General features: G+C 38.8%; 1 protein-coding gene across 6 annotated transcripts in view; it reads left to right on the top strand.

The window, feature by feature from the left end:
- Positions 1–25,067, top strand: part of LOC136851317 (tRNA pseudouridine synthase A) — a 73,694-nt gene that overhangs the window by 20,732 nt on the left and 27,895 nt on the right. For all 6 annotated transcript variants that reach the window (XR_010856840.1, XM_067125330.1, XM_067125327.1 and 3 more), the window contains 2 exons: positions 3,481–3,610; positions 23,885–23,995. Coding sequence is in view for 5 of the 6 variants with exons in the window: in XM_067125330.1 (XP_066981431.1) it covers positions 3,481–3,610; positions 23,885–23,995 (241 nt within the window). In the remaining variant the exon portion in view is untranslated. The remainder of the gene's footprint in view (positions 1–3,480; positions 3,611–23,884; positions 23,996–25,067) is intronic.

Raw genomic sequence — 25,067 nt, 5'->3', positions numbered from 1 at the left:
CAAGATCAAACCCTTCAAGTCATACCCTTGAAACTATGCTGAATTATACAGACACTCCTCGTTTAATGACACTCCTGTTTACTGCTTAATTATACGGACACTCCTCATTTAATGACACACCTGTTTACTGCTTAATTATACAGACACTCCTCATTTAATGACGCACCTGTTTACTGCTTGGAGTTATGACTGGTCCACCAACCAAACGGTCAGTTGGACTTTAGTAGTGTAAAAATGGCAGTGCAGCAACTCAGCATTTTGCCTTACATCATCCCTGTCAGTCAGTTTTGTTCCTGCAGTGGTCTGTGAGCACTATACTGGCATTCATCTATAGATTTTTCTGTATTGTATGCCCCATATATACAAGATGTTGGCTTCACTTGGTGGAAGTGGTAAGAAACTGAGGAAGGATATCGATATTGGATGAAAATGAAGGTCATAGAAGTCTTTGAGAATGGCAAGAAAGTAAGAGTGATAGTATGTGACGCAGAGTTTGTGCATTTGACCATTTTGATGGTCTAGAAGGATAAAGATGGAGTGAAAGAAACAGTGAAGGCATCAACAGGATTTTTAAAGCTATAATAGCTCAGTAGAGGAGAGGCCTCATTCATGAAGTAGAGAAATTAGTGGCAATATGGTTTGAGGACCAGTTACATAAAAGAATGCCACTGAGCCTTTTAATAATTCAAGCCAAGTCATGCCATTTCTTTGGAATGTTGAAAGCCTGCAAAGGTGAAGAGTGTACAGAAGCATTTACAACAAGCCAAGGATGGTTTCAATGATTTTGTTGTAGATTCAGTCTTCATAATCAGAGGATGTGTGGTAAGGTGGCAAGCACAGACGTAGAATTGGCAAAAAGTTTAAAGGATGACTTTGACAGAGTCATCAGGTATGTTAGCTACTATCCAGAACAGACCTTCAGTGTGGATAAAACTGGACTTTTTTTGAGGAAAAAATGCTTGAAAGGGTCCTGCATACAAAAAGAAACAAAAACATTGCTGGACGTCAAGGTTTTTAAGGACAGGTTTTTTATTAGGAGGAATGTCGCTGGGTTCATATTAAAGCCTTTCCTCATCTTTCACTCCACAGACCTGCGAGCACTGAAACAGGTTAGTAAGCACACTGCCCATTTACTACTATGCGAATCAGCAAGCTTTATATGAGGATTGGTTCACAAACTGCTTCACACCCTTGGTCAAGAATTATTGTCTGCAAAAGGACATTCCCTTCAGAATTCTCCTGCTTGATAATGCCCAAGGCCACCCTCAGCATCTTGGTGATCCACACCCTGATGTAAAAGTAGTGTATCTGCTTAAAAATACAATTGCTAAATTAAAGATGATGTTGAAAGTGTACTGTTTACACACAACTTTTTCCAAAGCTGTAGCAGCAACAGAAAATATTGAGGTAATCCTTGGGGATTTTTTGAAATTTGTAGCATGTTCCATTGCGTACAGAACAATGAATCATCTTGGGCAGGAGTGACACAAAATTGTTTGCAAGATATGTGGAAAAAGTGCTCAAAATATATTGTAAATAATTTCAAAAGGTTTGAAAAGGACAAACATATCAATATAAAAAATACAAAAATTGTGGGCCTTGCTAATGTGATTGATTTAAATGTTCAAGTGCCGGATATGTATTGAAGAATTAGAGGATATGTTGAGGGGGAGCTAACAAAGGGAGATTTAACTGAGTTTGAAGTGCAGCAGTACTGGGAAGAGGAAGAAGAGGAAAGAGTGTTAATACAAAAGAACTTCACTGTAAAGGGGTTAGCTGATGTCTTCTTGAAAGTGAATGATGCTATGTTAGAACTAGATAGTGTTGACCAAAATGCTGAATGGTTTACGACAGTTGAACAGCAGATGAGTGAAATTTTATGAGTTTATAGTAAAATTTAACAAGACAAAAGAAAGAAGTTTGAGAAACGTTGGTGACTGCAAAGCAGTCATTGTTCTTTCCATCAGTACCCTGGACAGCTTCTCAAAAGTTCCATCCAAGACCCTTATGCCTACCCATATACTTACCTCAGAACCTTCATTTCCTTGCTGCTGACTCCATTACCTGACCCTCTACAGCTGCTGATGCAGATGACCAGCAAACATCTACTGTACCAAACTTGAAAGGATTCAAGGACTGCAATGTTAATGTGAATGCTTTTTTTTATTTGCTGACTAAAATCATAATGTGGATGTCTTGCTTTATAACTTTAATTTCTATGGTACTGTACTTCATTTTTATAATATTTTCATACTGTATTTTTATGTTCTATATGCAATATGTAAATGTTATACAAATTTCAAAATAATTATCAACTCGGAGTTCTCTTTAGACTTTTTCTTTATTCAGAAAAAATAAAAATGATTACTGTACCTGTATTTAAAGTATGCAAATCTAAATAATTTGTAGTAGAGCATATAAGTATTTAGAAATATTCTAGAAATTTTATAGATCTGCAATATGCAAAAGTATGGAAACATAAGCAATGTATACAATATTGCAGCTTATTTCCTCTGTTTTGTTTATCTCAGTACGCTGGAAACTGTACACTGCAGCACAAACATTTAAAAATGCTATTCAGGGTGCAAAGGTGACATTACAACATTATCTACAAATGGTTGATACCCATTACTAGCACATTATGCCTGAAGTATTGGTTGGGGGCCCTTTCTTGTTTATTGGCAAATTTGTTTACCAACCCAGGGCTCGAACTGGAACTAGGTTATTTAGCGAAGAGCATCTGTACTACTAATAATAACAGAATCATCAAATATTCTATTAATAAAGACAGTTTTGTAAAATGATTTGTCCTTAATATATGCAATAGTTCATGTGGAGCAATAGCATATTTCATGTGGTGTTTTACTTGTTTATATGCATACTTTATACTGGACTGTATTGCTGTAGAATAATAATTTCTCTGTAAATTGTTCAAATTCAGTCAGACCATTAAATTAAAAGCTAAGTAGTCTTTGAGGGGGTGCACTTGTCTCACTCAGTGATGTTTTGAATACAAGCAGTTTCAAACAAGTGCTGGTGATAAGGAGCATAATGTTCATCTTCACTTGCAATCATACTTCTTTTTGTATTAGTGAAACTTAGAGCGTTGTTGTAACATCTAGGTACTATTGCCTCTTGTCTGCAAAACTCACAATTCAGGCAGCTGACTAGCTTATAACAGTAGTACATTGCTGTTGTAGGTTTCTAATTATTAATTGGGTTCTCTTCAGACGTGGGTTAAACTGATAAACATAATTGTGCATCATCCAGTCATTATTTTTGTATTGTACAGTATATAGTATAGCATTTAAGCTGAGTGATGATTCATTTTCCTTATTGTTTACTATAATATTAAGGCTAGATAGTAGAGTATTTATTAAAGATTTGTTATTTTTAAAATGTAATTTTTGGGAGGGGACATTGCTGGACAGTCAGGTATTTGCTCCAGTGAGAATAACTTTGTTTTGTCTTCCTCAACAGGTCACACTTTGATATTGAGAAATTTGTGTCTGGCTGTCATCTTCTCCAAGGTAGTCACAATTTTGCAACTTTTATGAGTGCTCCCTCCAAGACCACATACCCTATTGACCCTAATCGTTGCCTTGATTCAGTAAGCATGCTATTATTTATTCGTATACCATTTTATTATCAGCTTTCTCCTTACACAAATGTATTTGCCCTTTTATCTGCCCAGTTTTTCACATTTTATATTATCCAATATAACTAGAAAAGAAGTCTGCATCTTTGAAAAATGCTAATTGCTAGCAGCTGAAAAAAATACTGTATAATTATTTCATGTGTGATAACTGAATCTCTTGTTTTTCAAGATCATGGTGAATTTTGAGTCTGTCATGTATTATGCAGAGCACAGTAACCTCTATAAGAATGGTAAATGAGGAATTTTTTGTGTTTTTGTTAAATGTTTATTTACCTTGTACATCCATATTGTAGGAAATCTCTTATTTTTACATATGCTTTAATGCTTGGAAATGCAAAAGAATGGAGTGCTGAGTTCCAGCTTATGGATGAAACAAAGTTTACTCATTGATGTAGATATGACCTCCCTCCACTACAAGAAGGAGCTTTGCTGTATCTATGGCAACAGGAGGTTGATAGATCTGTGGTGAACTTTGGTCCCCTTAACCAATCGCTGTGATGGTCCATCAAGAAGGGAAACTTCTTGACCTTCTGTAGGTCTGTTTAAATGTTGCCTTCAGACATTAGTACACCAAGGAAGTAAGAAAACCTGTAGGTTTATGTGGAAAAGAAACATTTTACATGTTTTTATGCCCTACTGTTTTAGCTATCAGAAGTTCAAAGGTTCACAAGAATAGTAACACTAACCATAGAAGTCCAAGCACAGCTTATGACGTTTCGAGCTTACGATGCTCTTCAAATATAGTCATCAAAATTTATTTCCTGGGTTACAACACATGTTTTGGGTTTACGACACTGACAACGCCAATCTGACGGAAGAAATATGGCTCCAAAAGGGCAGAATGGTCAAAATTTGGAGGTTTATTGATGAAAAACTCAATAAAAATGCAGTTTACGTCGTTTGCAAGACACCCAAGTGATTAAAAGTAAGGTTTTCTTACAATTTTCGACGATATTTCGGGTTACTATGATTTTTGCTTTACGACGACATCAGGAACGAACCCCACATAAAACCGGGACCATATAGTTTAAGTCTCTGTTGATATGTGAAAGATTAACTAATCCTCACATTGTATGAAGGGAGATTTGAAGAAGATTATAGTACATTATATGAGGGGCGGGTGGTCAAGGTGGGCAAGCGCCACCGCTGCCGTAACTGGTTTTTTTATTGTGAGCTTTTAGCAGCTAAAAGTACAGCACTATCCTGTATAATAACACTTCTTGTCCTCTTATGTTACTGGCAAAAGGTTCGAAAATCCATGCAAAACAAAGGGAAATTTCTCGCCCTTAGCGAAGTTCTCACTGCTAGCATCATAAGACTCGTCATAAAAGGAGGCAAGCGCAACCAGTGGAGGTGCGGTGGATGTAGGAGGCGTGGGTGGGGGTTGTCATGTGTTCTTTAACTCACGCTGGGCGCTGACGACCAATCAAACCCTTTAACACGCCACGGGATTCTGATTGGCTATCCGCACGGCTGGGAGCATCACATTGTTTTTCTCCCGCTCTTCCCATCTGTGTGTTTGCATTAGACGCCTCGACACGCTCAGATATTTTTCGTATTTACGCGGTGTAATAACAGTGATTGGCGGTATTTTTTCATCATGGCAGATAGCCAAGATATCAGTGAGCGAGTGGGATGCATATCAGCAATGCTGATAGTGATTGTGAAGTACCAGATGAGCTTAATGATGCTCCACGTGGAGGGTGGTAGTGGTTGGGCTAAAGCGCAAACGGGGCCCAGAAAAATTGGAAACAATCCATTCGTAAGAAAATGCGTGAATGAAGGAAAAGTCTGATACAGATGATGTATAAAAAAGCAATAGAAGAACGTAAAATTGGCCCCCATGTCGTGATCGTTGTTTCGATAAAGTTACAATGCCAGTGATAGAGGCTCTATTTAAAGAGTTTTGGGACATAGGAAACATGATGGCCAAACGGGCATATTTACAGAAACTCATGGCGCCTATGCCAGTGAAACGTCAGAGGAAACCCGCAGACGAAAACAAAACGTTCATGTATCGTTGCAGTACACTGGTGGGGTGTATGGTTCTACTGAGCACCGCGTGTAAGGCAGGGTTTTTGTCAATTTTTGGCATTGGCAAAAGAGGGCTAGTGTTGCTTTGCCAGTAACAATGAGGAAAACTACAGTGCCTGACCAACGAGGTCGAAACCCACGGCTTCAAAATAGTGGGTGAGAAAGCCGGCTTAGCGCAAGACATCCAGATGTTGCCAGCAATGTCCTCTCATTATTCTCGGCGACTTCTTAAACGCCTGTATCTGATTCAATCTTTCACAGTGAAATTATACGACTTGTATTGTGCATTTATGAACAGTGACCATCCAAATGTTGAAAAAGTGTCATTTAATTACTATTCTACAGTGTTTAGAAACGAGTATAACATTGCATTTGCAGCTCCTGTTGTTGATTCGGCGGCAACATTTAGATAAACTGAATTCTAGAATCACTAATTCTAAGCAGCTAGGTGCGCCACCAGAGGTTGTGGAGGCCATTGATCGTGACCTTAAAGCACATGTTGACCTTGCTGAAACAGGTCGGAAGCTGCTTGATGATTTTAATGATGACAATGAGGACATCATGGTTTCTTGCTCGACTTACAGCAAACCTTCCTACCCTAAGCTCAGCACCACGTAGCGATTATAAACGAAAAGTTGTGGACCCATAACTTTTGCATTCATAATCTACAGACGCCGCAGGTCGTCTATGTACATTTGGGATGAAGTCACTGCCAAACGAGGTCTAGTGAAATTATGAGCTGCCTTAATCACTACATTGACCATCATCATAAGGAGAACCACATAAATTGATACTTTTTCTGACAATTGTGGAGGTCAAAATAAAATATAAATGTAATTTAGGATGCTTATGACTTCTTGCACATGAAAAAAATTCGTCAGGATTGAACACTTTTTTTTAGTGCCAGGTCATTCATACATGCCCTGTGATAGGCATTTTGTAACATAGAGAGAAGACTGAAAAGGAGACTACTATACCTGGCAAGCTTGATTACATTGAGCTATCAAGGGCGCGCTATCAAAAGGGCTTTGACGCCGTTGATGTGCAACAGAAAGACATTTTTGAACTGAAGCTCTTTTCAGTCGCACATAACAAACCGTAAGTCTAAGACAGCATCATTGCAGAGTGCCAGAGTTATTGTCTATGATGCCAGCTTTGCAGAGGGATTTGCACTTAAAGTCAGTTACAATGTAAATGTGACACAGCTGATGAGCATCGTAGTTCTGCTCATGAAAGGGAGAGCTAAATACTCAAGCAAGGTGTTTGACCTAGTGCTGTTCCCTTAACTCGCAAGTATCATAGCCCTATTCCTCTTTGCACCAAAGAAGACCAAGGATTTGAGAGACCTAATCCCATACATAGCTCCCTTGGCGGCCCAGGCATATCTCAGATCTGTGGTCGACAGTCACAAGTGCCATGCCACCGCCGATGATGATGATGACCTTCCTGACGGAGATGTGAACTCCTTTGAAAGAACCCTTGACTACCACAACCACACAAAACCATAGCCTTTAACCTGAGAACTTTGGGAGCGGATTTTAGTCAGGAGACGGGGTAAGTACAGCCATACTTTTATAATGATAATATTAATGATACTAATAATATTAATGAACAATGACAATCATAATGAAATGTTTATCTTGATTGTTGTCATCATTATTATGATTATTATTATTATTATTATCATTATTGTTATTATTATTACTATTATTATTAACATTATTATTATTATTCTTGGTTATCATTACTATGATTATTATAACAATAATAAAAATTATTCAATACAGCTGTTTATTCATTAGTAATAAGCAGAGTATTTTTCCTGCTTTATAAAATTTTTTGACAAAGTCAGGCTTTAATTTTTTTTTCTTATTATTACTAGTTTTTTTTATTACTCTTATCTTTAATGATTATACAGCATTACTATTATTGAATAATTTTATACCTGGTTTGAACATTGTTGCTAGTTATTACTCTGTTATTAATACTCTGTAATGTAGTCTGTTTTTTGGTACGTAATTGTTTTTGTTTTATAATATTTTCATGGAAATTTTACTCAGATATGTTATAATAATAATTTTAGAGCATTATTAGATAAATATTTTAGGTTGTTTTCACAAAACATGCTTTAATTGCTCGTATGAAAACATTTTCATTGTGTTCATTAACACTTTACAATCTTACATTACCTCACTTTTGTGGTTGTGGCCGCTTAAATGACAAAACATACTATAATGATTTTTGCATATGTAATAGGCGAATAAATTTCTTTAAAATGAGGTATGATTCATAGAAATCGTTTGGCTGGTTTTTCTTTTATGTTGCCATAGTTGGCAAACTTTAAATGCGTTTTTATTATTTTTTAAAAAACGGCGCTTGGCACCTTATTACACTGCGCCACTCATATAGTATAGTACAAAAATCTGTAGTCTAACACTTCTGATAAGTTAGTCCAACCTTTGACCATATATAGAGAGAGTGGAATGCATTGTCAAGACCCAGAGGAGAGGGCTGTTCAACTTTAGCAACTGGTAATATGAGGTGCTGGCACCAGCACTTTTTTAACTGTCTCTCCCCTTGGGGACTTGTTATCCTAGAGGAGCTGCTTTCAGGGGGAATAAAGGATGAAGTCCCCATGAATCCAGCATCCTATGGATTGGTTGCCAGTTCTTGATGGCAAACATTGATTGGTAAATCTCACCAGTGTACTCTTCTATACAAAAGCACCATGTGAGGCTGAGTAGCACACATATTAAATGGAAAGGTTCGAAGCATGTGGTCTCATGTGGAATGCCAGTTTCACATCAAGGGCTTGAGTTCTTGTGAATAGGATAGAGAATAAAAACCACAGAGAACATCCACATAGTCCAACAACTTGAAGACAGTAGCATATCCCAGGAATCAAGGGGGAACACGTGGGTAGTCTTGTGCAACACAACTTTTAGGGCCCTCTACTAGCAGAGGAGAGAGAAATATTGGGTTATGTCTGAAATTTGTTCTGGGAAAAGGAGTTTCAAAGTAGAGTCCTGAAAAGAAGAAATGATTCATATCTTACCAGTGGAGTGATCACTATGCTTAGAGATGTGCAGATTATTAGGGGGATGATGGGCCACCTTGTTTAAAGATATGTTCATCACATCATTGAACTACAGACTCCCAGTGTAATGTTATATATTTTCACCCCACAGCCCTAAAAGGTAAGCACCCTGGTACTCCTGAGTATCAAGGTGAATGGCTGTTTCCTTTATAGGGTCTTCCATATGAGACCTCATAATTATGCGTGACTGACAGACCAAAATGTGCAATATTCTACAACTTGGTTATGTTTACTAACATCTCAATTTTCTTGAAAAGAGTGAGCCATAGAGGGATATAGTTTGTGTGAAGCCAGAACCTGACTGATTCTCAAGATCTAAAGGATGAGAAATGTTCCTTGGGTGCAGTGACACCCCTTAGGTGTAATTACACTAGTATTGTGGAGCCTTGTGAATGTTTCAAGGATTGGAGGTCAAAGATATTCTTTTATGACAGCATTTGGTGGTAGAATTGAAAAAAAAAAATTCAGCTGCCATTTGTCATTAGTCAGTCAGATGCCAGCCCTGTGATTTGAGCTAACTTCTGGTTAACTGAGTTAGTACACATTAACATTTGGCCAGACAAGAGTAATAACAGCAGTACCTTACTCAAGCCATTTGGTAAGCATATTTTAAAATTAAAAAATCTCCAAAGGACCACTTAAATTATACCATTGTAGACATCAGCTGTATCATATTTGCACTGTGTTATAAGACTGAAACACTTGGTAGCAAACTACAAGCTTTATTCAACAAAATACCGCCTCTCAGATCTATAACACACACGTAAACTTACACATCAACAGAGGAACTGCAAGAGGGGAACTACACTCGACTGTGGTGCGACTGTAACTAACGGTACACAGTGATACCAAGCATGAAAACAGTTACGCTAGTGTCGCCAGTGTACAATAATTACCACATTCTCCCCTCCTAGAAAAAAATTCAACATTAACAAAATGGATACCATGTCAAAAATATCAGATTAGTCCCATCCGAACGCATCGGGAGGCTTTGACACGCCGAGTCCACCTCCTTAACTCAGTGGGCTCAGTGAATGAATGAGAGTCATGATTAGTATGAGGCTGTACATCTTATGCTGTGGGTGAACCCGAGTCTCTATATTTCCTGGTGCTCATCCGGTGCGCAAGAGTCGCCGGACTCTCAGGACTTGGAGCTAAGTCATGATAGACACAGTTGACTCACGCCCGCCTGGATATTTTGACACTTCATGCGACATTGGGTTCACATCAACAAGTTCTACCTGATCAGTTAATGGTCAGGTTTGCTAGACCTAACATGTCACAGAATAACACTCTGCCCAGGGTCAAAAGCCATGTTGGTAATCCATTTCTGAAACTAGAACGCCGTTGAACCTGAAGAAACGCCATGTGGAGTCTCATTGGTTGCAGTGCATAAGAGTGATCTTATTGAATGCAAAAAACTGGAAGCACCATCTCTCCCAGTGTTGGTTCTTCAAACCATGAGATTCAAGTGTTAAACAAACAGCCTTCCAAATAATTCTGTTGTACCTCCTCAACCTGACCATTACCTATTGGGTGATAGGTGTTGTTTTACTTGTTGCAACTCCTTCTGAGAAAGGTACATCTTCAGTTCTTGAGAAATGAAAGAAGAACCTTGATCTGAATGGATGAAACTTGGCATTCCACAAAGACTGAAGATAGACTCAAGACATTTGATTACTGTTTTTGAATTCATATTTGAACAAGGAAATGCAAAAGGAAAACGCGAGTATTCATCAACAACTGTAAGTATGCACGTATTGTTTGTGGTGGAAGGCAAAGGTCCTTTTGAAATCAATACTGAGGCATTCCATCGCTGTGTGGCTTTAATGAGGACCCCTTGTGCTGAACGATGGAATTGTGGTTTTGCTGTGCACAGACTTTACAAGAAGCACACATTTTTTCACATCATCTGTTGAGAAAGGGAGGTTTTAGATCGCACAAAAATGCAAAAGCCGAAGTTACCCCAGGGTGACAAAGATTCTCATGAATGTCTGTAAGCTTCAACATTGGGAAAACAGAACAGCAGTATGCACGAGACAAGGTATCCGGCACAACATTCTGTTTCCGACGATATTGTATCGTGATAACTGAATGATGCCAGCTCAAGCCTCCACTCTTGTATATTGTTATTCTTTATCTTGGTTCTTTTCTGTTATCTAACATGAACATCACAGAACGCTGATCAGTAATCAGAGTAAAATGTCTTCTGGCTAAGAAATGACTCCACTTGCGTAACCGCTTCAATAATAGCTGTAGCCTCCTTTTCTACAGCAGGATAATGCAACTCACTTCCCCTGAAGCTGCTCTTGACATGAAGGCTACTGGCCTGCCACCCTGGTTCAATACTGCTGAGATAGCGACCTCTGAAGCATCACACCCACAACAAAAGGAAGGCTCTCATCCACAGACCTTAGAGAAGCACCCGTAAGCTGCTTTTTCAAAGTGTTAAAGGCAGCTAGTGCTGATTCACTCAATGGAAAAGTTTTTGTGTTTATCAAGGGTTGATTTTATCGGAGAAGCCAGGAATCCATTTAGCATAATATGCAAACAACCCTTGAACTCTTCGCAAAGACCCTATATTTGTGGGAGGTGGTAATTCCTGGAGAGAACGTAATCTGTCAGGGTCAGGCCTTATGACTTTATTACCAACACAATACCCAAGAACATTGATTGTAGGCACAGACATAACTGATTTAGATTCATTGAGGGTAAGCTTCTGTTTCTGAATAACTCCAAAAATTTCTTAACATTGCTATCATGTTCCTTCTGAGTTGATCCAGCTACAGTAATATTATCTAGATATGGAAAGTATCTTAAGACCCTCATCTTCAACTAACTTATCCATAGCTCTCTGAAATACTGCTACTCCATTAGTGACACCAAATGGAACTCTGCAAAACTGATATAATTTCCGCACCTCAAAAGCAGTTTACTTCCCTCTCACTCTTTAATGCTAATTTGGTATGCACTCTTCAAGTCAAATGTGGAAAACACCTTGTACTTTGCAAGACTGTGCACCATGTCCTCTATCCTTGAAGGGATATGCATCTAGTTCTGTGTACTGGTTGATGGTTTGAGAATAATCAATACAAAGTCCCTTTTGTGCCTGTCAAGTGGATCTTTTACAACTACGACCTGTGCTCTCCATGGGGATATGCTTGGTTCAATGATACCTTTCAGATAACAAGCGCGATAACTGGTCACTTATAAACAACTGATCATCTTCACTATAGCGCCTGATTTAACTGCAATTTGTTTACACTGTTGGGGCAAGTTCGGAAACAGTGAAGGCTCATCAATATCAGCTGCTGCCAAGGCACAGTTACTAGTTACCCTTAAACTTGGTGTATTTCCATACTGAAAAAAGTTACACTTTTGTGCTGCTTTTGAAAATCATAACCCAAGATCACATCACAACATAAATCCTTTTTAAAACCCCTAGCTGAACACATGGATAATTTGATTGACATGACCCAAGTCTACCGTGAACATACCCAGGGAGCTAGTATTCAAAGATGCTGATGCCATTAAAATCTCCTTTGCTTGCAGGAACTACTGTCAGCTTTAGTTTCTGTGCCACTTTCTCACTTATGAAACTATCCGAACTGCAAGAGTCAATTAATGCTTTCAGTGAATGACCATTGACAGTGATGTTTGTAGCTGCATGTGAAAGGTTCTTTGAAAAGTGGCAGCAAGGCTGAGCAGAGGGGGTTATACAGTGTAGCAGTAGTGCTGTCAGAAGTCTTAGCCTTGGATCTACAGACTTTGGCAAAATGACCTGTCTTACCACAGTTGTTGCATGTAACAGCACGGCAGGACAACTACCCTTACCTGTGATGTGGAATGTATTACCACAAAAATAGCATTTCTTTCTTTTTGACGAATGTGCAGCAGCGACAGTCGAGTCCACAGGTGATCTTCTTTCCGCCTCTTCTTTCGTTGACTGCGGTTGTTGGTCATCACAAGGCTGTCCTTGCTGTCCTGGAACTAAAGCAGCTGCATGAGGAACAGGCAAGTAAGACGCAGTAGGGAATCAGCATTACGCTGGGATAAGATCCAACGTGACGGGCTCGACTGTACCCTCGCCCCAGATCCGCGGACTTGTTTTCTAGCAGGCGCTGACGAATAAATGCTGAGGCAATACCGTTAATAAAATGCATCACGCATCATCTCCTCCCGGTATTGTTCAGCTGTGACTGCCTTAAAGTTACAATCCTTGCTTAGTTTATGTAACTCTATCAGAAATTCATCAAGGGATTCACCTGACTGCTGTCGTCGTTGGTTAAACATGCCTTGCAAAATCTGCTCAGCAACTTGACGTGAAACACTCCTAGTTTTGCAACGGCACCCTTCATACGTGAACAACAGTCTTCAATGAGTTCGTACACACTGGGGATACACAGTTCACCAGAGCCCTCAGCTTGTTGGGTGCGCCTCTCCACTCCTCCTCTATGAAGTTTTGAAAGGTTCGGTGCCAGTGTTTCCACTCCTGGTCGCCGAGGAGAGCTGGGATTCAGTCCAGTCGACATGGCTTAAGCAGCTTAGCCATGACGAGTATTTTGTTGAATAAATTGTTATAAGACTGAAACACTTGTAGCAAAACTACAAGCTTTATTCAACAAAAATACCGGCCTCAGATCTATAACCCACACGAAACTTACACATCAACAGAGGAACTGCAAGAGGGGAACTACACTCGACTGTGGTGCGACTGTAACTAACGGTACACAGTGATACCAAGCATGAAAACAGTTACGCTAGTGTCGCCAGTGTATAATAATTACCACACACTGCCAAATTTTAACTGAAGAAGAGCTATCCCAGAATCCCATGAAAGGCTAATCAGATCAATAATGATGAAGTTTGTTACATTTTCAGCTGTAAGCCACCTTTTTCACATAAAAATACAGCTAGTTACCAATTTAATGTGGTTAAGTTTTCACAATTGTTCCTACGGGGTTGAACCATTTTCTTTTTTTATTAGGAGTATCCTTCAGTGCAAGTTGGAAGAACCATTGAATCTTGGTAACAAGTTAATAAACTGTTGGAGATGGGGGCTAAGAGAAGGGAACCCCTCACTTGCCTCCCTCTTGCCACCTCACTCTTCAGCTGCCATCATGATAGGGCACTCGTGCTCCCTCTTCTCTGTATTCGTGCTGGAATCTTGGGTGTGGATGAGTAGCTTTCTACCATTGTTTCCTCTCATCTCCTTTGTGTGACTAGTACATTTATTTTGTTTTCTTGGTACCTGGTGATTTTTTTTCCTTAGAAGGAGAAGAAACACAACCACTTCTGGTAAGGGAGTCCTGGGTGACCTTGTGGTCGTTTCATGTCTCCCATATCAGTAGACCCACTAGTTCTGTGTATATTGTAGGGGTAGGAAGTGTACTCATTTGCTGCCCTTTGAAGTACAGTATATGCTTTGTATTCCTCTTCTCTGTGGGAGAAGTTTGGCAAAAGGAGGAAGAGAGTTAGGAAGATCTTTCTGGGTTCTTCAGAGAGTAACACTTCTGTGACATCACTGAACCCTTCCAGTTCCTTTCTGCCACCAAGTGATTCGTAACTTATGTCTGGATCTTACCATCCCTAGAAGGGTTAGCTACCTTCAGTCCTACAAACCAACCCATTCATCCCTTGTCTGAGGACAGGGAAGCCAGTAGATACTTAAAAGAATATATTTACATAAAATCTGGCCAGCACTTAATCTTCGAGGTAATCCATTGCTTGCTGCCCTCCTTGACTCACTTGTAGTAAGGAAGTAGAAACAACCACTGATGTGTCTGATGCTGCTTCTGCAGTTCCTGTGGCTGTCTTGACTCTAGTGGCAGTTGTTACCTGCAGCTGACTTCTGCTCTAGCCTCGACCACGTGGAAAAGTCCAAAAGGAAAAGAAAGAAACATTCTTGCCATTCTTTCTCCCTGCCATCATCTTCTCCCAGCTTGTTTTTTTCCTCCTCCTCCTCCGCATCCCTGGACTCTCTTCCTCTATGCAGAAGGAAGAAGAAGGGGAAAGTCCAAGGCCTCACATAGGAAGTCCTTCCTCTATGCAGAAGGAAGAAGAAGGGGAAAGTCCAAGGCCTCACACAGGAAGTCCAGAGGGACTTCTGCTTACTCTTCCTCTTGGCAAGAAAGCAGAGATGCCAGTTCACCATAGGGTGATCATTGTACTCAGGCAAGGCTGCCACCCTCTCACCACTCTACCGTGTGCTGTCAGGCTCACACTGGGATGGCCCTGCACATCTCCCTTGCTCCCTCAGTACTGGGTCTGTAGACCAGGTGTGGGTTACAGCTCGGGGTAGGCCTCCCCCCCAGGAGCTCTGTTGATGGAAAGGCAGGCATGCACAACCTGTTTGAGTTCCTGACCATACATAATCCCTGGAAAATGCTTGGTTGAGCAACAGGATGGGATCTATGTCACATTCACTTTTTGGGGGGACATAGAGGGGACCATGCACCTGCTTCCTGCTTAGCGTGCATGTGCTGTCTGTGGCATGTGCAATCAGATCACTCACAGGTGCTGTTTGCCACACAGGTGTGAGGCACACAAGAGGTGTTGCAACCTCCCACTCTTTCCCTTTCATCCTCTTACTCATTTTCAACCAAGTATATAAGCAGAGGGGCATCAGGATGAAGGTCCAAAGTCCATTCAGACAGTGAACCTGAGAAATCTTGTCTGCCTTCTCCATTGAGAGGCTCATCTGGTGCTAGACAGGCTCAGAGAGGGAATGGAAGTTAGGTATGTGGCCTCTTCTCTGGGAGGGGAGGTAGCTCATGCCTTAGGGTCCTGAGGGATCTTCTCTGGAACCCCTTTAGGCTGAGTTGGGGTAATACTTTCAAGAAGTTACTTTGCTCATTTGCACATTACATCTGGTGCACTGAAGTAGCCTGTGTTTCACAGGCCCAAACAGGAAGCTCAGTCTGCTTCCTCTTCCAAGAAAGGTAGGTAGTCTGCCCAGTCCTTTCATCCTCATTTTCGTAGGAAGGGAGGAAAAGGAAAGAAGGTAGGAAATCACTGAGAGTGCTGATCCCTTCCTCTGCTGCCATGAATAAGAGGTTGCCTGTTATGCCATTGGGCAAAGTGACAGCAACAGAGAGTGGAACCTTGTGTCTTATCAGTCTTCCAGGATGGATGCAAGCTTCCATTCAAGGATATTCTGCCACCCCTCTCTATGACACTATATTGTTTCCAACTTACTCTCCAGATTTGTGGAAATCTTGGGCCTTGGCAGGTTTGTACACCAACTTTTTCTTCGTAGAGAAGGCAACCAGGGATTGGAGACCTGTGATGGATATTTCAGCTTTGAATAAGTATAGACCAACAGGATGTGCACTTTCAAGTGTTTCTTCATCAAGACTCTCAGAAGTACCTCTGCTTTGTCTGCAACAAGACAGTTTTCCAGTTCAAGGCAATGTGCTTTTAGACTGGCAACTGCTCACTGGGTGTTTACTCGGGTATTCATCTTAGTCTCAGTTTGGGCGTGTTTACAGTATATTTGTGTTCTGCAATAGCTTGATGTTTGGTTAGTCCTGACTTCCTCCAGGGAATGTCTCCTGCTTGACAAGGATTATCTGCTGCTGGCGCTTTGTCTCAATCTGGGAATCTTATTGGCAGAAGCCCAATCTCATCCCTAAGTAGCAGATAAAATATCTGGGTAAGCTATTGAATTCTCTAGCATTAAGAGCCATCTTGGTGGGCTCTCATCTCAGGGAGGTAGTAGTGCAGCTCCTGTCACAACAGGAACAACTGGATCAGCTGTGGCAGGTGGTCTTAGTTCTTATGGCTTTGTTGGAGTAGCTCATTCCTCATGAGCAAAGTCACCTTTGGTCTTTGAGTCAGGAAGTATGGAAGACCTTGTGCGGTGGCTAGACAGTTGACACCTCTTAATGCTTAAGATGCTTTGAAGAAGGGATGGGACTCACACTGAGAGGAGTTTTTGTTTCCAGTGTGTGGACAAAGGACACACTGCACCTGTACACCAGTGTTTTGGAAATGTAAGCAGCTTGGTTAGTTTTGCAATCTTTCCAAGATCATTTGGGAGTGCCTTCAGAGGTGTTGATGAGTGACATAACTATGGTTACCTGCATCAACAAAGGGAGGGATAGTGTTTTTGGACTCTGTGCAAATTGGCAGTGCAGATTCATGAGTGAGTGGTTTTTCAATGTCAAGTTGTAAGCCTGTGATACATTCTAAACATGTGGAATATTCTGGCAGATTGGGTGAGTCATCAGGGTCAGGTGATAGCCATAGTCCCAGACCCGAGGACAGTGATGAAGGATGCATTCCAACATCCCTGGGACAGTGTGGATGTGAGCGCCTTCATGCTCTTCAATCTTCTCAGCAGGATAATCAATAGTGTTCATCACTCCAGGTCTTTGAGTAATTCAAATGGCTCCTTGTTGGCCACAGGCTGTGATGCCCAGATTTGCTGACACTCCTGGTCAACCTAGCAAGAGAGTTGCCTGTGGCCCACCCTTTTTTTGTCAACCATGTTTGCAAGTACCATCAGGCAGTTTAATCTCTTTGCCGTCACATGTGGAGGTTATCCAGCATATTCTGCAAGAAAGAGGCTTTTCTCACATGGCAGCAAGAGAGATGCCAAGGTTCCTGCATCATTCCTTGGCGAACGTGTATCAAGGGAAGTGGGCTATTTTCTGTGAATGGTGTCGTAGAAGGGGTTACTCTCCAGTTAGGATATCTGTTCAGCAAACTGCAGACTTCCTAATTTACATTTACTGAGATGAGCACCTCTCAGTTTCTGCAGTGAAAGGTTATTGCTTGGCCATATCTTAGGTTTTCAAACTGAAGGGGTTGGATCTCTCTGCCTCAGTGGAGTTATCCATGCTTATGAGAAACTTTAAGTAGTCTTTCCCTCCTCTGGAGCTCCAATCTCCTGTGTAGGATGTATCATTAGTAATACGAAGCCTTACAAGGCCTCCCTTCAAGCTAATGTTGAGTTTCTCAGACAAAGACCTAACGCTGAAGACTGTTGTAATCTTGACTTTAGCCTTGGCGAAGATGGTAGGGGAGTTACATGGCCTGTCTTATCTCATTCAGTATTTGTAAGGGTGGGGTCATGATCTTTCTCCTTCATCCTGAATTGGTAGTCGAGACTCAGAACCCCTCGGTTCCATACAAAGGTTTAAGTTTCTCTATCCCCTCCCTCTGAAACTTGCAAGGTGGAGACTCAGATGAGATGCTGTTTTGCTTGGTCCACACTGTTAAGTACTGTTTGACAAGAACCCACTCCTTGAGGTCTATGTAGGAGACTTTTCATTTGTGCAAGTGGACATAAGAAGGGTGTGTCCAGGAGCACCCTTTCTTTTTGGCTTTGTGATGTTATCAAGCAGGCGTACAATTCCTCTCCAAAGGAGTCTGACCTCCCTTTTCACTTAAGAGTACACTAAGTTAGCGATGTGGAACAGTCTCTTGCCCTTCAGAAGAACCTCTTAATGTTTCAGGTAGTGAATGCAAGGGTTGGCCATAGCCAGACTACTTATACCTAATTCTACCTATGGCATGTCACCCACCAGTCCTTGGACAACTTTTCCTTTGGGTGGTGGCTGCTCAACAAGTTGCGTAGTTCACCAAGTTTCGATTGGACACTACATGTCTTATCTGAGATCTGAAGCATAGTATGATTTTGGAAGTGCAAATGTGGAGTGAATGGTCTTCCTTTCCTGTCCTTTTCCTCCTCCCAACCAGCATCCAGGCTGAATTACTTACTGGAATTGATCGAGATACAGATAAGTGCACAGTGATCCCCTGGTCTAAGTACTTTAGAATGCATTGCTCACTGTCCTCCCTCTTTTAACAAGAGGGAGGGAGGACATGATTGACCTTTTTTCTGAGCCCAATACTTGGTAATAGCCAAAATAAAGCTGCAACCATCTTGACAACCACAAGGATGTCTTGGTTCTTCAAAAAACTACTCTTTACTCAAGTTCCCACTCTTTCAGGGTTCCTAGGCCCAGGTCCCTTCTGCTTTGGTCAATCTGTTCACCAGACTATGGTAAACTAGGAGCATGACATTTCTAGGTGGAGTCCAATTTGACTCAGACAGAGATTACTCCCTTCCTAAGGCAGTGGCTTTATCTCTTTAGGAACAAATAAAATTATCTTAGGCTTTTATTTGGGTTGTACTCACCTAAACAACCCTGCTCTGTCCCTGTGGATAAAGGAAAGAGTGAAGTAGCAAGAGGGAGGTGAGTGAGGAGTTACCCCCCCTCTCTCTTTCCCCCATCTCCACCAATTAACTACATTGTTTCCGAGATCCAATGGCTGTTCCAGCTTGTACTGAAGGATACCCTTAATATAATAGGCTCTGGTTTGTATATCTAGGAAAATACAATATGCTTTAAACATTTTTTATATGATGGTAATTAAGATCTGGTATAGGATAGTTTTGATAACTTCTGTGTCATATTCTATGATCACTGTACATAGAGTTTTGAGTTATGTAAATCATATACAGTACAGTTTAATGTAATCGCACACTTGATAGAATGCTTCATTTTATTGTTAACTGTGACATGAACAGTAACTTTATAAGGTTCATGTATAAGAAATGCTGCATTCAAGTCTTCATCCTGTGCAAATAGCATAAGAATCAAATTGGTTTTGTGGTTTTCTAGAGTTATGGGGAATGAGTTGCAACAGAGTTCTGACATTTTCTATAGCTAGAGAAGTTTCATGCGATTGAATTTTTAGAATTTGTTTTACGTGAATATGTCATGTACTTATTCAGACATTTCTCTTTTCATCATTTCTTTTACTTACAATTTATCAATTGCTATTCAGATTCATATCTTACATTATAAGCATTCATGGCAAAGAAACATTCTAAGCTCTTGACAGAGGTTCCATATGCTTTAGCATCAGTTCTTTGTAGTTTTCCTTCCGTCATATTTATTGCTGTTTATCATTTCTTTGTAGTTTTCCTTCTATCATATTTATTACTTTATATCAGTAAGATAAACTGACACACTTTAAATACTGTATGTTTTTAAATAATCAGTACTTGTAATTATTTACCATCCAGTTTGAATCTTTTTTAATTGTATTTTACAATTACAGTTCTATTTCATCTCTTATAAAATGTTATAAGAAAAGGAAAGCTGTAATCTTAACTGTGACACTACATTTCATTTACTGCTTTAAAAATGACAGTTATGTTGACATAACACTTCCCACAATAACACTTCCCACAAAAACTAGGAAGTTTCTTCAGATCTTTTCTTTTTAGGTAAAATTTATTTTGTATACGTGAATTGTTGTAAGTCACATGCATTGTTTATAGAGAAGAGCCTGTATAATGTTAATTCTAGAAAAAATCCTCTTTCTGTCCCCAGGTTTTTATTAAACTGATTTATAGTAAATATAAGAAATAAACCTTTGTACCTATGCATAGCTAACAGCAATAGTATTGATGATATTTTAATCCTTTTATTTGATAATAAGGATTTTACAAATGTGGCAGTTCCTTCAGAAAGTTTCCTCAATCACTGGAGTCATCAATGTTTTTTTTTAATATTAAAAAGCTTCAAGAATTTCAGTAGTTTTTCTTCCAGATATTTCCATGAGACATTGCAATATTAATATTCTACGAATCATATTCAGTTATTTTAAGAATGAAATGGATTATTTGTCATTTTCATGGTAATTTCTTGCTATTTTAAGTGATCACAATCTATCAACTTAACTTATAGTTTTCAGCGCTGCTCCAACGCTTTTATTATCAGGAACTTACGAATGTTTTGTTTTTAAAAAACTCAATACTGTATATGTATCATACATATGTGAGGACCAGGGGTGTTATTAGTTTTAATTTCAATAATAATTAGTTTGTCAAAGTCAAGTGTGATTCCCAAGAAGGTTCTTTCAAGCCAGTTATCATCACTAGGATTGCTACGCTCTGTATTTTGTGACAAACAAGTGAAAGAGTTCATAGGATTTTCAGTTCTGGGCTAATGGACATTGTCAGGATTGATGAGTATATCCATTAAAGGCTCTGTAGAATTAACTGAGGACAAGATATTTGCAGATGCAACTGTTCAAAAATGTGTACAGTATTAGTAATTAATGCATTGCATAGGATGATATTCACAAATACTACATTTCTGAAAAAGATGCACCAAAATTTCAAGTGCATATAATACAGTTACAGTTCTTGATTATGCTACAGGCAAAGCTTTTGTCATTATTACTGCAATTTAAGATGAATTATCTAGTTTTGAAGTTAATGTTGGTTGTTCAAAACTTCTTCCTAATTTTGCATTGTGCATTGTTATATTTAAGGGATATCACTTATCATTTCATGGATACAATTTTGTCACAGTAGCAACTTGACCTGTCTCTCTCTCTCTCTCTCTCTCTCTCTCTCTCTCTCTCTCAACATAATGAAGCTCGACAGCAGTGTGAAACCTGCCATGATGAGTAAGAAACAAGAATATGCTTTCATGTGTTGTACAATGTAGGGTCAACACCTTCATATAAACATGGGCTCTGTAGGGGCTTAGTACTGTCAGTGCACCTGATGTGGTGTGCTGCCGTCTACTAAAAAGGGTTTACAGTAAACCCCCCGTATTTGCGTTCTCACGATTCGTGGACTCACCGATTCGCGGATTTCTCTATGGAACATATTTACTGCGCACAATATTCACGGAAAATTCGCCCATGTGCGGTATTTTTCACTGAGAAATATTCACTAATTACTGTGTTTTCTTATCATTTTCATGACTAAATGCACTTTTTTTGATAAAACTATTAAAATACCCAGGTACCCAGGTAGCACTTGAGTAACGATAATTCGCCTTACAATAATTCAGTTTTGCGATGGGGTAAGGAATTAATACTGATACGTCAGTATTTACAAAATATTTTTAGATTTCACACAGGCGCAGGCAGCAGCGTACAATCAGGCAGTGAGAGAGACCACATTACAATAGACCAACTTCTTTTCCTCCATCTCTTTATCCCATCTTCTAGTTAAAAAAGTAAAAGAGAATGATAAAAGTATTGTTAGTAACATTATACTCTTGCAAAAATGCGTACAGCCATAAACAACCAAATGAGAAACTGTTGTTTAGCATATAAGCTGTTTAGCTTGTATTTCACCTATCGTACGTAGTAAACAATTACTGTAGTTATGTTACAAATGACATTAAGTAGAATAGGACTGATATATTTTTACATTATACCCTTATTCGCTATAGGTAAAAGATTGGCAAGGAAATATACTACTAGATTTAAGCTGCAAGTTGTAGCTGAAGCTGAGAAAACAATATTCAAGCTGCTAATGACTAAATTATCGTGCATTGGGAGAAAAAGTATTTTAATCAGAACTACTTGGCATTAAAGAACACATATTACTGCTGTTTTCACGGTGATAAAAGATAAATATGTAAAGCTTGTATTATGATGAAATCAAGTGAAAATAGCAAACGGAATCTTGATTTTTTTTTTTACACAAAACAAACATGCCTCCCCAAACGGCCAACGTCATCTAGTAACAAAAAAATACTAAATTAATTTCACAACGAGACATATTTAAGTTATATTTCGACTTAAAAACACTTCATATAACAAAAAATAACCTTGCCCCATATAAATAAAGTATCTAGAGATTCATTTACGCTAACTAGAAGCAAGAAAAGTGCTCTGAACTGAGTTAAATACGTCGAAATAAACTTACCGCGTAATCGGTTTCCAACCAAAACATTGATCACTATGATCGCAGTTTATAATACAAAAGCAATATAAGGATGTATACAATATTATTGGATATAGTGAAGTAAAGCAAAACATTTTAAAATATCCATAGAAAAGATGCATATTCGTTATGTTGATGTTTATAAAATACAGTATTAATATGTGAATATAGAGTACAGTATAACATAGGCTAGGCTACCGTATATGTATACGACATACCATAGTGTAGGCTAAGCTAATTTTGTTTGTTATTCAATTTCTCTTTGTACTGAATTATCATAAGTCAATCTGCATGAACCTCCAGAATTAGCTAATATTAATGATTACTACAGTATATTGTATAGCCTACCATATATGTATACTGTACATGGTACTAAATACCGTAGTGTGGGCTAGGCTATATTCAAGATATGTTTTTCCAAGTGTTTTTAGAAGGGTTTTAAGTGTTTGTGGATTTTAGCTATTTGTGGGGCTAGATGCATCCCCATGAACACAGGGGTTTACTGTACAACATTCCTTTAGCCCTTAGCTGCACCAACTTTTTAACCTTTTATTTTACTTATATTCTTGCTTCTTTCTATTCAGTCTTGTGAAACCTCTGTAATTTACTTGTTAATGAAACTGGAGTTTTCTCCCAATTTCACCCTTAGATCTTTGTACGTACGTCATCTCACTTATTTTTGGGATTTTTTTTTTTTATCCTGCCATCCAAGAACTGGACCTCTTGGCTTTAAAGCACGAATTTCATGATTTATTCCTTTATACTTGGGATGGACCTTGATGATGATGATATTGATTATTATTATTATTATTATTATTATTATTATTATTATTATTATTATTATTAATGTAAATATGTTAAAGATGGAAGTATTAATTGCCGGCATTTTGGATCTTGGCATAAGTGTTAGATTTATTTATTGTATGAACAACAATACTTCCAGCATTTTGGATCTTGGCATGAGAATTAGATTTATTTATTGTATGGAAAAGGTAAAGTGGAAAAGTTTTTTAAGTTTTGATTTATGAGTTTGTTTTGTTGACCTAGCACTGGAAACATTTGAGTAATTAGTACATGGTTTTTCAGTTATAAAGTTTTTACCTTATGTATTTAATACCTTTCTAGCTCACTAGAATTGGTTTGCAGTGTAAACATGGTTAAGAGTTGTAGGTTGGAGATTCCACATAATTTAATCATTAGGTTGAAGTTCCATAGTCTAATACAGTGCTTTTTTTAGGCTTTATGCATAAGTCAAATAAGGGATTTGCAATTATTGAACATGAGAATTACTTTGACTTATTTTATGTATTTGGAAAGTCAGTTTCTTCCCAGTCTTTTTAAACCTGTTTTCAGTGTCAGTTTCAAGTTTATTATCATTTATCAGATCACAGTTGAAGAAGGTCGCCCATTCTTGGATCCAGGCTATGAGCAGCTTTATGAGAGACTTCAGTTGTGGGATGTCAAGTTATCTGCAAAAGCCTTTCTGCACAATCAGGTAGAACTTACATGGTTTTTTTTTTTAATTTTTACTGATTTTTATAGTGTTTTTAGAACTTATTAGAAGTAACTGAACTATTTAAATATTTTTATAACTTGTAGTGAAAGAACAAAATGTTTAGATGGAAACCCACTTTCAGGTAGGCCTTTGTCAAAGGAAGACTGACTGACACTTTCAAAAATAGGTATCTTACAGAAGTTTAGGAGTTACAGGAACAGTATAATTTGAAAACTTTGCCATGTGCTTTGAAAGGCTACAAACTAATTCTCAAGTCACAATTTTAGAAAAATACTGTACTTTGTTTATTTTACTGAGAAAGAGAAATTGTCCAGAACACAACATAAAGCATGTATCAGTACTTAGTACAATATAGAAGCTAGCTCTTTACTTCTATTGCTCTATAGAAAAGCAGTACTCAAAAGCACAACAAAACATACAGACAATAACAAAAGTTAGTAAAGCATTTTCTGTCACGTTCTTTGGCATGATAAGACTGAAAACTATGGAAATATAAATATGTGAATATCTTAGGTAAGGAATCATTATGTTGGAAATCCTTCATTAATATTAATGATATCTTCAGTAACAATATAATAAAAAAAATGTTAAAAATTGTATTTTTCCTAACATACAAGCCTATGCTTCCATACATGGAGTAATCTGTGCTTACCTTGCTTCGGCTGTTATTGAATCGTCTCTGAAAAGCAAAATCCTAACACTATACCTGGGTCACGTAGTGTGACCTGGCTCAACCTACCCTCTTCCATTGTGTGAGTCAGCCCGTACGCAGCTATGCTTATCCTTCTAGAAGTAGTGAGAGATCAAAATTACGTGGGATGGTACAAGGAGGGTAACTTTTACCTACATATATGAAAGTGTAGGTTCGTATGTTGGGAAAAATACAAATTTATTTATAATTTGGTATTTGTTTCAACATGTATATGCACCTACGCTTTCATATAGTGTATGAAGTCTCACCTGAAGGTGGGAGGGGAGTCTCTTGGGTAAATATGTGGGAGTGTTCCTACTCGATACCTGAAGGGCATGCAAGAGGTGTAGGGCCCTTGTC

This window comes from Macrobrachium rosenbergii, chromosome 23 (genome assembly GCF_040412425.1).
Source record: "Macrobrachium rosenbergii isolate ZJJX-2024 chromosome 23, ASM4041242v1, whole genome shotgun sequence".
In the NCBI taxonomy this organism is placed as follows: domain Eukaryota; kingdom Metazoa; phylum Arthropoda; class Malacostraca; order Decapoda; family Palaemonidae; genus Macrobrachium; species Macrobrachium rosenbergii.
Note: the sequence above shows the minus strand (reverse complement) of the source record. Positions and strands in the feature narration are given on the sequence as shown.